The 14,627-nt window shown below is 34.6% G+C and overlaps 1 protein-coding gene across 1 annotated transcript in view; it reads left to right on the forward strand.

Moving 5' to 3' along the window:
* ADGRV1 (adhesion G protein-coupled receptor V1) overlaps nucleotides 1–14,627 on the forward strand; it is a 685,020-nt gene that overhangs the window by 45,274 nt on the left and 625,119 nt on the right. The window contains exons 2-9 of the mRNA XM_058276109.1: nucleotides 415–599; nucleotides 2,051–2,200; nucleotides 3,343–3,438; nucleotides 5,679–5,783; nucleotides 6,572–6,685; nucleotides 9,140–9,705; nucleotides 10,058–10,328; nucleotides 10,708–11,028. Of these exons, the coding sequence (XP_058132092.1) occupies nucleotides 415–599; nucleotides 2,051–2,200; nucleotides 3,343–3,438; nucleotides 5,679–5,783; nucleotides 6,572–6,685; nucleotides 9,140–9,705; nucleotides 10,058–10,328; nucleotides 10,708–11,028 (1,808 nt within the window). The remainder of the gene's footprint in view (nucleotides 1–414; nucleotides 600–2,050; nucleotides 2,201–3,342; nucleotides 3,439–5,678; nucleotides 5,784–6,571; nucleotides 6,686–9,139; nucleotides 9,706–10,057; nucleotides 10,329–10,707; nucleotides 11,029–14,627) is intronic.

Genomic DNA, 14,627 nt, shown 5'->3' on the forward strand with positions numbered 1-14,627 from the left:
AGTTTTTTGGTTTTATCTGGTATGTCACAGTTTTACCTGGGGAAATGTGGGCTTTAATTGAATTTTTATGTTGATGCTTAGGTTTGTCTTAGACTAAAGTGGGTGGTCAATAAATTTTTTAATAAGCTAAATTTAATTCAGTTTCAACTAGTTGTGACTTTTACTTGATTTAGAAGCTAAAGAACAAAAACTAGATATGAATAGTAAAAGAAAGTCCTAATAAGAAATTGAGATTTTTTTTAACTTACCTTTGTGATCACATGGTTGAATTAGATCGCTTCATATTTGATGCATTTATTTCTTATTTGCTAATTGTCTAACACTTCACTCTGGGTTTATATATGTAGACAACACAATCTAATGGAAACATTTTAGATATATTTTATGAATAAAATCTTTTTTTGTTTCCTTTAGGGATGCCCTCTGCATCTTTATTAGTAAATCTCCTTTCAGCTTTACTCTTCCCCTTTGTGCTTGGAGAAACAGAAGTAAGGTTTGCCGGACAAACAGAATTTGTTGTTAATGAAACAAGTACAACAGTTATTCGTCTTGTCATCGAAAGGATAGGAGAGCCAGCAAATGTCACTGCAATTGTGTCGGTAAGAGTTGCTTGTAGTTCTATTCTTACTGAAATTAATTTGAAATTTCTTAGTCTTCAATGGCAAGGACTTTTTAAAAAAACAAACTACTTGATATTCAGAGTTGTTTCATTATGATAAATGATTTGCAGGTACACTGTCCCATTCAATTTTCTTATAGGTATATCTAGTGCTCCAAGGTTAGCCATGAGCATTTTACTATAGTATTTTGAATATATAGATCGATCAGTTTAATGTGTTCATATATTTATTTTAAACAAGTGAAAAAGCAAAAAAATCAATAATTATGTCTAGGTAAAGAGTATTTTATTTTGGGTACTTTGGGTTCTAGTTATCTCTCCTCAGACATATTTTCTATTATACAGTATCTTAGAGAAAAATACCTGAAATATGTTAAAGTACAAAAATGGCAATACAAAAAAATAAAACACAAAACTTAGTCATGTCAGAGAGCTGTTTATTGGGAGAAATCTAAGTATATTAATTTAAATAGAAGTTTGGGAAGTAGATTTGGCTCAACTGATAGAGCATCTGCTTACCACATAAGAGGTCCAGGGTTCAAACCCAGGGTTTCCTGATCCGTGTGGTGAGCTGGCCCATGTGCAGGGCTGATTTGCACTAACAGTGCCGTCCACGCAGGGGTGTCCCCCCTGTAGGGGAGCTACACGCACAAGGAGTGCACCCCATAAGGAGAGCTGCCCCATGTGAAAAAAGCGCAGCCTGCCCAGGAGTGGCACTGCACACACGGAGACCTGGAGCAGCAAGATGATGCAACAAAAAAGACACAGATTCCTGGTGCCACTGGACAAGGGGACACAGAAGAACATACAGCAAATGGACACAGAGAGCATCCAACTGGCGGGGGGGGGGGGGGTGGGGCAAGGGAAAGGGGAGAGAAATAAATAAAAAAAGTTAAAGTTTGCAATGACCAAAAAATTTGGAGAGCTAAAAGAATTGGGACTTTATTAGGATTGTTGTGGGAGAATATGAATACAACTTCAGGTTGAAATTTTTGGAAAGAACAGTTTCTTTGAAATTGATAGGGAAAATAATTGATTTTCCTGAAACTTTTTGGTAGGCTGCTTCACCTCTTTTTGAGTTTGAGCTACAATTTGTCTTCTTGTTAGGTTTGCTGTAGTTTACTCTTGATCAATCAAGAGGCACAGAAAATCAACATTACGTTTTATGTAATTATGCTTTTTCCTTCTAGAGCATAAATAAATGCTTTCAGGTAGAAGCATTTCTTTTTATAATGTTTTTTTTTTGAGATGATTTTTACCAGTTGTTAAGTATTTAGATTTTATATTTTTTATGTCCTATCTGAAAAATGTCAATGTTACTTGATTTATTCCTCCTTCCCTCTGCCACCTATGGATTTCTTCAATTGGCATTAGTTTTGTTAGACTTAACACTGTGTTATGTAAGGCCTACTTATATTTTGCATTTGATAGCTACATGGTGAAGACACAGGCGACTTTTTTGACACATATGCTGCAGCTTTCATACCTTATGGAGAAACAAATAGGACAGTGTACATAGCAGTATGTGATGATGACTTACCAGAACCCGATGAAACTTTCATTTTTCACTTAACATTACAGGTAAGCCATTCTTCCCCTCTTAACCTTAAACTTATAAAAATATGGCAAAACTTAAAAAAATTTCTCTAAAGATGAGCCAGTTCAAGGAACTGTCAGTGATTTTTATAGCAGCTAGAACTGAGAAATTCATTAGCAGTTCCACAGTCTGGCAATTTCTGCTATAATCTTGTTTGGAAGATTCTACAGCTAGTTTTGAGATCCATTCAGGTTCTTTTGGAATTGCCTTGACAAATGCTCAAAAGAACCTTATCTTCCATTTGGCCTTTTTCTCTTTTATCCCTCCCCTGCTACTGGATGCATAAAGAATGACCTTGACTTCTGAGTTCAAAGAGCAAGGATACAAAAGCAAGCATGGAAATGGGAGGTCCCTATGTCTTGGAATAAATTTCATAGTACCCCTGGGAAAAATACATGAATAGCTTAAGTTTTAATTGTCCTTTATGGCTTGATCTGTAAGGTTGAAGCAATGACTGACAACATTGCTCTGGTTAATTTTTCTGAATAGCATTGAGAATTTAAAAAAAAATTAGGATGGCAGTATGACTAAAATTTTATGAAAATTATACTTGAAAAAATCCTGTTTTGTTTTGTAAATCACTCTTTTTCATATTCCTTTCTGCTGCTGCTTAAAATCAATAAAGATGTTGCAGAAAACTCTCCCTCCATTTTTATAAGTAACTTTGTTTTAAAATGTTATTTTTAATTTGGCTCTATGATTTACGGAATAACTAATTCTTGTGTTTCAGCTATAGTGTAAAAAAATAATCACAACTGAACAGAATTTCATGCTAAGTACCTAATTTTCTGTTATAATATTAGTAATGACATTATAGTAATTATAACATAATTAACAATAATATTAGAGTATACTAACCAGTGATTACTTATGATATAATTGTATTTTAGTGTCTTTAATAGTCAGTGATTACTGGTTTTTAAATCTTTTTTTCAGGAATTTGTGTTTGGGGCTTTCTTACATGTTGAGTTAGTTTGAATATACTTTATTAATCTATACTTTAAAATTAAAAGTAAACTTGTATTTTTATTTATATTCTGAATAGTTATTAAAGACAACAATTCTATTAAATGATTGCTTTTTTTCCTTGCTGTTTTATTAATTTACTTTTTGGCTTTAATTTTAGAAACCCTCAGCAAATGTGAAGCTTGGATGGCCAAGGACAGTTTCTGTGACAATATTATCTAATGACAACGCCTTTGGAATTATTTCATTTAATATGGTATGGTTATAATTTGATTAATCTGGTGATTGCTAGGTAATAGATTAAATTTTTAAATTATTTTACATCATGTCAACTAGTTTCATCCTGTCTTTTGATATTTAAATAAAATTTGCTGTTACTCCCTCACTATTTCACATCCAGTAGAATATGTATTTTTTTCTACCTATGTTTCTGCAAATTGAAGAGGCGTATACTGTCATTGTTATCTCTTCTAATTTCTCTTTCTGATGGTCGTTCTGTCAGACTCATTTGCTACCTCTTGTCTGGTCTCTAACTCAGATGGGTAACAAACAACATTTAAAGAAGACCTTGTCTGTGTGTTAGACTTCTCTGAGTGGTTGGAGTGACTTTTTTAGAAGACAAGAAATCATACTGAAAGAATCCTGAAAATACATAGTAAACTGAAAATCAGATAGCAGACATAACAGCTCTGAAAAATTGTATGTTCAATTGACATGCTGGAATTTTTCTCTTTAATTTGTATTTCTTAAACGTTAATACTCCATCTAATTCCCTCAGTCTTGCTCATCATTTCATTCCTGTCTTCTATCACCAGATTCCTGTGTCCTTGGCCAATCCTAAGTATGTTCAGAATATTTTAAAATCTTTTGAAACAAACATGCAAGATAGGTCCCTTCTTGAAAAAAATTGCTTCCAGCTCTTAAATTAAAACAAAATTTATCTCCAATACAATTGGAAATGACTGTTAAGTTTTAGATTTTAATAACCTTCCTGATATGGAATCTTTTGGAATCATGTTATTAATTATCATTAATAAGATACAATGCAATGGTCCCCAGCTTTTTATGTATTTCCAAACTTAGATTAACACTACAGTTAATTATGTTAATATGTCATTTTGTTAGTACATTCAATTATTTTTGTAACAAAGTGCACTACAGATTAATATTATTTTTGTCGTAGTATCTTAAAAAGGGTATTTGGGCAACCTTAATTTAGTAGACATTTTGTCATCTCTATTATTTCTCCATTAACAAAATTAATAATTTCTATTTGAGCAATAGAGAATTAGTAGATAATTATGAAGCTGGCTCCCTTAATTGCTTACTATTTATTTGACTTGAGCTGCCTTACATTTTGTCAATCATTTAAAAAAAAAACTAATTTCCACATAGCTACTTTGCTTTTTGATGCAAACTCGTATTCAGAAATTTAGGGTTTCTGAATGGGAACTAGAGTGATTTCTTTCCACACTGCTTTCCCTCCAAACCTATCACCCCTCATCCTCATGTTGACATTTTAAAGTTTTTAAAAAATTTTGTCATTATACACCTTAGCGTTTGGGAATGAATCCTAATCACTGGCATTGTTCCCAGGTCCCTGACTGGCGGGGACTGTCCAGCAACCTCTGACTATACCCCTAGTCCTTGAGTTTAAAATTAAACTGAGTATCTCCTGAACACCCAGTAGGTGCTCAGTAGACCGGCTCTTGTTCCCAACCTTGATAATGATTATATTGATACTGATGATAATGAAGATGATGCTAATAATATTTGGAAACATTGATTGAGCCCTTCCTATGTTCTTGTACTCTAATAAGCACTTTACATGGGTCATTTCGTTGGAACCTCATCACAGCCTTTTGGGATAGGCATTATTCTATTTGTTTCTGGATGGGGATTCTGAGCCATAGTGTCTGCCTGAGAGATGGACCCTGCTGGTCTAGTATGTACGCACCTGCTGTTTCCCTGTTTCTCCTCTTCTATACTATATTGTACCAGCCAAGATGGTGTCTTAACACTTGAAGTCCTGATCTGAAAAAGTGATGAGAGTTGTCTGTTATTCAATGGAGAGCTGAATGATGAGGAGGGAAGAGCTAATGGGAGCTGGGCTGAGTGGTGGTCTGACTCAGCCACCCTGGTCTGGCAGCTTCACTCATTTCTCCTGGGCCCTTGTGAGCATTTGAGTTTGCGCTCTTTGGACTAGGTATGCTTAAAGTTTCCTCAGAGGAACAGCTAGACAAGACAGGAGAAGAACCAGGGTAAGAACATATATCTCTTGCATGACTAATTGTATGTTCCTTCTGCAGTATTATTTTTAACTTTTTAAATGTTTTCATTAGCTACAGTCAGTTATAGCTAGAAAATATGGTATTCCTTGATCACAATGAGAATTGATTTGTCTGTGGAAATGTAGTATTTCTATGGTAATATTTTATACTTCCTCCTACCTCTAACTGATTAGCATCTGCTTATCTGTTGTCCTCTTTCCAATAGCCTTCCTTAATCACAGTGAGTGAGCCCAGGGGCAGAAATGAGTCTGTGCCTCTTACTCTAATTAGGGAAAAAGGAACCTATGGAACAGTTACTGTAACTTTTGAGGTAAGTTTACTCTGAAATAATTTTAAATGGTAAAGCAGTGATTTATTTACATTCACAGTGCTGTGCTACCATTACCCCATCCATTACCAAGATTTTTTCATGATCCCAAACAGAAACTGTACCTTCTGAACAGTGACTCTCCATTCTCCCTGCCCCCTGACCCCTGATAACCTCTAATCTCTTTTCTGTTTTTATTAATTTACTTATTTTAAATATTTTATATAAGTGAAATCATATAGTATATGTCCTTTTGTATCTGGTTTATTTCCCTCAACATAATGCTTTCAAGGTTCATCCATGTTGTTGTATGTATCAGTGCTTTGTTCCTTTTTACAGCTGAACAATATTCCATTGTATATATATTACATTTAGTTTATCCATTTGTCTGCTGATGGACACTTAGGTTGCTTTCACCTTTTGGCTATTGCAAATAATGCTGCTATGAAGGTCAATGTGCAAATATCTGTACAAGTCTCTGCTCTGTGCATTCTTTTGAGTATATACTTAGACATACACTTGCTGGTCATATGGTAGTTCTATGTCTAACTTTTTGAGAGATTGCCCAACTGTTTCCCATAGTGCCAGCACCATTTTATGCTTCCACTAGCAATGGAAAAGGATTCCTATTTCTCTGTACTCTTTGCAACACTTGTTATTTTTCTGTTTTTTCTTTAAATAATAGCCATCATAATGGGTGTGAAATGGTGTTTCATTATGGTTTTGATATGCATTTCCCTGAATCAGCTGATGTTTTGTATTTATTGGTGGCACTGTGTGTTTCTTTGTAGGTAGAGGGTGGCCCAAATCCACCTGAAGAAGATTTGTGTCCAGTTAAAGGGAACATCACCTTTCCACCTGGCAGAGCAACAGTGGTTTATTACTTGACAGTGCTTGATGATGTGGTGGGTGATGTTAAATACTTAAATGGAACAACAGCTCTGTCTTTATAACAGATATATTAGAGAAAATATGTCAAGTATTAAATTTCTTTCAGTATTTGAAATTATTCAAGAACACAATCCTATATAAAGTTAGTGCATTGTGGCTAGTCATAGTCTAGTTAATAAATGGCTGTATATTTTGAAATATATCTTGTCAATCCTTACTTTACTTAATTCAAATAAATTGTACTTCTAAAAGCTGATGAATTTGAATTTAACTGGCAGCCATACATATACAAAATTTAAGCTTTTTGTAAACCCTGATAATTGAATTAAAAAAAAATGTATTTATTCCCTCCCCCCCTTGTTTGCACTCACTGTCTGCTCTCTGTGACCGTTTTGCTGTGTGCTCTCTGTGTCTGCTTGTCGTCTTCTTAGGAGGCACCCAGAACTGAACCTGGGACCTCTTATGTGGGAGAAAGCTGCTCAATCACTTGAGCCACCTAAGCTCCCTGGTTTGTTGTGTCTCTCATTGTCTTTTCTCATATCTTTTGTTGCATCAGCTTGCTATTTTGCTTGTCTTCTCCAGGAGGCACTGGGAACTGAACCGAGGACCTCCCATATGGTAGGCGGGAGGTCAATTGCTTGAGCCACATCCACTTTCCTGATAATTTAATTTTGTTAGTGATTTTCCATTTGATTAGGTACAGTAATACTTATCTAGCATAAACATTTTTAATATAAAAGTCAAGAGTGCTACTGAAATTTATGTTCTTCTGTTTAGATATTTTAAATGTTCACATTCATAAGGCCTTGATTATTTTCACATTTCATATTGAAGCTACCGAAGATTGCGATATAAGATGTAGGTGCTCAGGAAAGAATGAATTGAACAATAATGTGCAAGGATATCACCTATTTGCTAAACAAGAGCAAACATAATTTTGTATCAAAGAATCTAAGTATTGCCAGAAAAGAAAATAGAGAATAACTGGGAATTAATAACCCTGTCCCTCATCCTCCTACTGATATCCAAAAATCAAACCATAAAAATCCACACAGGTGGAAAAAGTACATTAGAAGACATTTAGAGGGAAGTGGACTTGGCCCAGTGGTTAGGGCGTCCGTCTACCACATGGGAGGTCCGCAGTTCAAACCCCAGGCCTCCTTGACCTGTGTGGAGCTGGCCCATGTGCAGTGCTGATGCGCGCAAGGAGTGCTGCACTACACAGGGGTGTCCCCCACGTAGGGGAGCCCTGTGCAAAAGGAGTGCGCCCCATAAGGAGAGCCGCCCAGCACGAAAGAAAGTGCAGCCTGCCTGAGAGTGGTGACGCACACATGGAGAGCTGACACACAAGATAATGCAACAAAAAGAAACACAGATTCCCAGTACTGCTGACAACAATAGAAGCAGACAAAGAAGAAGACACAGCAAGTAGACACAGAGAATAGACAACCAGGGTGGGGGGAAAGGGGAGAGGAATAAATAAATAAATCTTTTTTTTAAAAAAAGAAGACATTTAGAAAAAACTGTGTTGAAAAAATGAAATATAAGGTAGTACTGAAAACTAGCTGATCTGGTTCTTGAAGCCAATAAAAATATTTTGTTTAATGACGCCAGAGTATTGACAGGGTTGCAGTTTGGGGTTGGTGGTGATTAATTACGTATTTTAATTGTAGATTTAAAAGGTCACCAACGATATAGAATTTTATCTTTTGAGGAAATTAGCTCTACTTTTTATATTGCTATTGATGGAGGTAGAAAGATGTGGGTGTATATATATATTTATGTTTAGCATCATTTGTAACATATAAAATTATTATGAAGGAATGGCTCAAACAGCACAATGGAGATAAACCCTAGAATTTTCATGTGGTTACAAAAGAGAAAGGTTCATTTTAGTAGTGTCAGCAGTTTGCCTGCTAGTGTCTTTAAAGCTTGTTCTCTAGTGAGGGACATGACATTTATTTTGGAAATCATCTGGTTGGTATCAAATGTTTGACTCATATTAGAAATCAGAGAGAAGCAGGACAAATTCATGTAGTTGAAAACTGGTTAACACTTTTATGTGATGTTTAATGTACTAATCCAGATTCTTACATATTGTAAGACCTTGAATCCTGCTTCTGACCCTTCCAACCTGGCAAAATTGATAAGGATTTATGTTCTTTTTACTATGTAATCTTTAGACTTATCCAAAGATGGATCAAAGCTGAAAGGCATGATTACCTATTCGTCATTACTTACTAATGCAATTGCTTAATTCATTTTTCCTTTCTTATCTAAAGTATATAATTTACCTTGGAAAATGTTGTAGTAAATAGAAACAAAGCAGTCTTTTCTGTTTGCACCCATCAGTTAGATTATTTATTACTATGTCATTGTATTGAAACATTGTGGTTTTTTGTACCTTCATTTCTTTTCAGGTGTTTTGGGTAATTTATGTTTTGTCACTATTTATATTTCTTTGACAGGTACCAGAAAATGATGAAACGTTTTTGATTTACATGAAAAGTGTAGAAGGAGGAGCTGAGATCAACACTTCTAGAAGCTCAATTGAGATTATCATTAAAAAAAATGATGGTCCTGTGAGATTCATTCAGAGTGTTTATTTGGTACCTGAAGAAGACCATATACTCTTTATTCCAGTGGTTCGTGGAAAGGATACCAGTGGAAATTTTATTGGATCTGATGAATGTGAAGTTTCAGTCAGTTATGCTATTATTACTGGGAATTCAACAGCACATGCCCAGCAAAATTTGGATTTCATTGATCTTCAGCAAAACAAAACTATTGTTTTTCCACCTTTCGTTCATGAATCACACCTGAAATTCCAAATTGTTAATGATGACATACCAGAGATTGCTGAATCCTTTCACATTGTTTTATTAAAGGATACCTTACAGGGAGATGCTGTGTTATTAGGCCCTTCTGTTTTACAAGTCACCATCAAGGCAAATGACAAACCTTATGGGGTCCTCTCATTTAACAGTATCTTGTTCGAAAGGACAGTTATAATCGATGAAGATACAGTCTCAAGGTATGGTTTATTTTAAGCCTTTTGTTGCAACTATTTTAAAATATTATTCTAAGATTTAATTTGTGTTGCCTTGGATACAATGCTGGACTATTAGAGTATGTGTCATTTCCGTTACCATGATTTCATTGTTTTCTTTCTTACTGTGGTTGTGATTAAATACACAAATGAACTCTGATTATGACAGTTCCCTAGGACACAGCCACATATTTACTTCCTATTAAAAACAATTATACTTTGTGATAAGGTTCTGTTTTTACCACTGTCTGTTGGCTAACTTGGCATTAGGAAATTCTATCCAAGAGAAATAGAGTGTATTATGTGTCTGCATATATTTCTTTTTAAAAAATTCTAGATTTGAAGAAATCACAGTGGTTAGAAATGGTGGCACCCACGGGAATGTTTCTGTTAACTGGGTGTTGACAAGGAACAGCAGTGATCCCTCTCCAGTAACAGCAGATATTGGACCAAGTTCTGGAGTTCTCCATTTTGCACAAGGGCAGATGGTGGCATTGATTCCTCTCAGTGTTGTTGATGATGATCTTCCAGAAGAGGCAGAAGCTTATCTACTTCAAATGCTGCCTTATACGATACATGGAGGTGCAGAAGTGAGCGAACCAGCCGAGGTAGACCTCTTGTTATGCTTCTCTTTCAAATATTTCTGTGCTGTGAAGGACCCAAAGAATTTGATCATACACATCAAATTTATTTATGTTTAGTTTTATGTAACAGGAAGAATATTGACTTTGGAGGTGATGGTTACCTTCCTTGTTCAGGGTTGTTCTGCAAAAATAAATTTTATTCTTAAGAAAACCCACAAACTACAGTTTAGTAGAGTTTCAATTTTTTTTTTGTTTCATCTTTACTACATATAAGAAGTGATCATTTTTAGATATGATATATAAATAAATAATGTTAAAAATCATAATAGTGTAGAAAATAAAGAGTTTGGTAATCTCAGATTTGCGAATTCTGTACTCTAACACTTTATTCCTCTATCTTCAGCTTTTGTTCTATATTCAGGATAGTGATGATGTTTATGGCCTAATTACATTTTCCTCTATGGAAAACCAGAAGATTGAAAGCAGTCCAGGTGAACGCCTTTTATCCTTGAGTTTTTCAAGACTAGGAGGAGCTAAAGGAGATGTGAGGATGCTTTATTCTGCACTTTATATTCCTGCTGGAGCTGTGCAAGCCAAAAATGGTATCTTAAATATATCCAGAAGAAATAGCCTCATTTTTCCAGAACAAAAAACCCAACTCACTACAAAATTACTGATAAGAAATGATGCATTCCTTCAAAATGGGGCCCACTTCTTAATACAGGTACTTTAATGATTAAAATAATCTCAAGTCTGGTTAAATTGAGAGATTTATATATGTGTGAGAGAGTAAATAACCTTTATTATACCCTTGTTATTTTTGCCCTCATTTGTAAATTGGGTTCTACTCTTAGTTACTAGAAGTTATTTAGGTACTCATAAGAGACCAAAAGAGACTGTGCTATTCCTAAGGTACATGAGGATGAATGAGACAAGGGTTCTATTTTAAAAGGTTAATATTTTAATCAGGTGATAATAAAAAGTACACCAAACATGATAATGCAAGTTGGAATATAATGAATGTAATAATGAAGTAACTAAGAACCTGTTAAAAGGGAGGATTGGGAGAGAGAGTGCTACCATTCGTTTGAGTTGATTTGGGGAAAATGTGACATTGGAATGGGTTTGTAGGATAAATGTTATTTTCACAATGGATATTGTGGAGAAGGCATCCCAGATAAAAAAGAAATATGAGGAAAATTATGTAGCCATTTAAAAATAATATATTCTGTGATTTATTTGTGGTTAATTGTAGACAGAATCTCTGGACTTTCACCAATTTAGATGAAGAAATAAGTACACCCTAACAAATATTACCACCTTATTTCCTTTTAATTTTTAACTTTTTTTAACCCAAGCATTATTTTTCTTGTAGAAGATTAAAATATTTGTGTTAATTTATGAGATTATGGTTATGTTTTCTATCCATTTGGTATTGGTTGATTCTGAAAATTAGGAAGTAATAAAGGATGCTTATCTAATTTTACTTATATAAATAAATTTAATGCAGAATCAGGTAGATTATGTTAATGGATCAATAAAGAGCTATAATCTTACATCACCATACCTTTCACGGTCAAAGTATATACTGAATGGAATCTCATATTCCATCACCTTCTCTAATCATGCTGAATTTAAATTAGTTCCATATTCTTTCCAAGACTGTTTTGTGGTTTATTATTTTTTTGTTCTGGAGTTTCTTACTGTTTCATTTCTATATGCTATGTTCACTAATTTATTGAAATATTCTAGTTACTTTATCATATATTTTTGAAAGTTGAGATAGCTGTAGTAAGTACTTTTTATACTTGCTTCACACCTCCTATCTGGGACCACTTTTACTGAACTGGATTTTCTTTCTCTTGCCTTCCCTTTCTTGGATTATGTTTCAGTTTTGTTGTAGAAAAGGTACATGCAAAGTAAAGTTTTTGATTCTTTGGATGGTTAAAAATTTCTTATTTTGTACTTACATGGATAGTTTGGCTTTGGTAGAAATTTCTAGATAAAAATAAATTTTTTCCTCTGAACTTGGAAGGAAAGGAAATGGTTACTAATTTGACCAGTTCCTGATTAGGTAGCATCTAGAGTTACTGAAAAGACATATGAAGGTAAAGAAATTATTTCCCTTTGTACTTTTCTTTGCTTTTTAATATCTTCTGAAAATTTTATTTATTTTTAAAATGTCCTGAAATCTTTTTATCTTCTCCTTGATTTCCTAAATTTCACAGGGCTGTGTCTGCCTTTGGGGGGATGGAGGGTGGCTTGGTTTAGGGGATGTATAATTTTTCAGTACATAGGGGACACCGTTTTGCAATTTGCCTACCCATGGGGAAACTTTTTTCCAGTTCCCTCAAAGGCTTTGTCACTAACAGAGAGAGATCCTGTTCTTTATCTTTAATATTAACTTTTATTGTGTCTCCTCCAATTGGGGACATTTTTTTACTATCTATGCTTTTGTCTATAAAAGTAACCCACTCTCAGAACGACTCTTGAGTTTCTTTTCTTGGGATGTTGGGTATACAGAACATGACTTTATTCACAATTGAATGAATTGTCCAGTTTACTGATTAGGTGGCCTTGGATCTGGATCTGTGAAGTAGAATCGAGCAAGTGGTCGAGCCTATGACCCTGACTCTGTTGAGCAAGAAGTTGAAACAAGTAGAAAGCTGCCACCAGAATATGCCTAGCGATATATTTGGAAACTTAAAATATGTTTTATTTAAGCTTAGCCTATACCAAAACACGTCATAACTTGTTTGCTTTTATAGTTGATTCTCTTACTGTGGAAATGGATACTAATTCACCAGTTCTGATTAGGTAGTATTTTGTTGGGAATAATAACTTGTTGAGTGGAGTTTCAGAATTTTTTTTCAGGAGTTTCAGGAGGTTTTTTTTGTTTCATTTTGATTTAGGGTAGGAGGGGGGAGGTCAGCACTATTGTTCACCTTCTCTGCTATTTTGTGTTTTCTGGATTCAGAGCATTCTCATTAATACATGTGTCAGATCTGTTGTCCCTTTTACTCAGCTCTCCATTCTGTCTATCTCCAGTCCTACATAGACTACAACTCATATGACACCAAATTATTAAAGTAAGTGAAATATGGCAAAAGTTTTATACAGTTGCTCTTGCTTTCACAGAGGCCTGGGATCCTGAATTCCTGTGGTTTGGAGTGTTGTGGTATGAAGTTGAGAATTGATGATGCAGAAATGTTGTTCTGAGTTTTAGAGACCTGCTTTTCTGTGTCCACTCTAGCTTTCTGAGTTCTTTTCTCTTGCTGCCTCAATACCAGTTTTTACTATGGGTAGAGATCCCTATGTCTATGCTAATATCAGTAGTCTCTATATTAACTTTTAGCCTTTTGCATACATTCAACAGCTCTATCAATGTATCTGCAAAGAATCCCTCTGTAAACAAATCCTTATTTAAAACCTTCTACATATCAGGTATTATCCAAGCCACATTATTGGTAGCTTCCTAGACGAGCATGACAGAATTTGTTTTTGATGATGCTTGAAAAACCAGGAAAAGAATTTGAAGTATGCAGTAACTGAATTTTGGTGTTCTGAGCTGTTTGTGCCCCTCTTTTCAGACTCAATTCTTTATGTCTCCCTGTATTCAGATAAAAGACAGAAGTCTTACAGTGCAGATAGTTAAATTAACACTTGTTTAGAAAAAAAGAGGCATTATTAGTCACTGACACAATTCCATGAGGTTTAAACAGTTGTAGGCACTGGAAAGCTGGTTGGAATTATAAGGTTGTGTAGTTTGTATAGTACATAATGGATGAGCAACTCTAGAATAGGAGGCATCAGAGTCTGCATGGAAAGTTGAATGAAACTGAAGAAAGGAGAAAACGAGACATGAGCTCCTTATTCTTTAGTAACCCTCTCAGTTAAATACTTTAGTCTGAGATATGACCTTTGGCAGGCTGAGTTTACTAATGTGCTGTCACAGTTAAAAACTATCTGAAAGCAAAGGGCAACTCTATGAATAAGGCAGTTTGATTTAACAGATGTCTAAGGAACTCAGAAAAAAAGGCTGAGACTAGAAAATAAGCCATGTAAAATTAGCATTTTCCTTTTGATCAGTTTGTTTCATAGCTTTCTACAGCTTCTTTCTTTGTATCTATGTATTTGAAATACTATATCTAGAACTAATTCTGCAACCTTTTTGATAAAAACAAGTAAAGTGTGTTCTATTTTATTCCTTTCTCTTTAGAAAATTTTGAATAAAACTATACTGAGTCTCTTTCCTTGACATTTTAAACAGTGTTATCAGTTTAGCTGATATTTACATTTAAAAATTTAATTAAATTAAAATAT

Source organism: Dasypus novemcinctus, chromosome 2, assembly GCF_030445035.2.
Source record: "Dasypus novemcinctus isolate mDasNov1 chromosome 2, mDasNov1.1.hap2, whole genome shotgun sequence".
Lineage (NCBI taxonomy): Eukaryota > Metazoa > Chordata > Mammalia > Cingulata > Dasypodidae > Dasypus > Dasypus novemcinctus.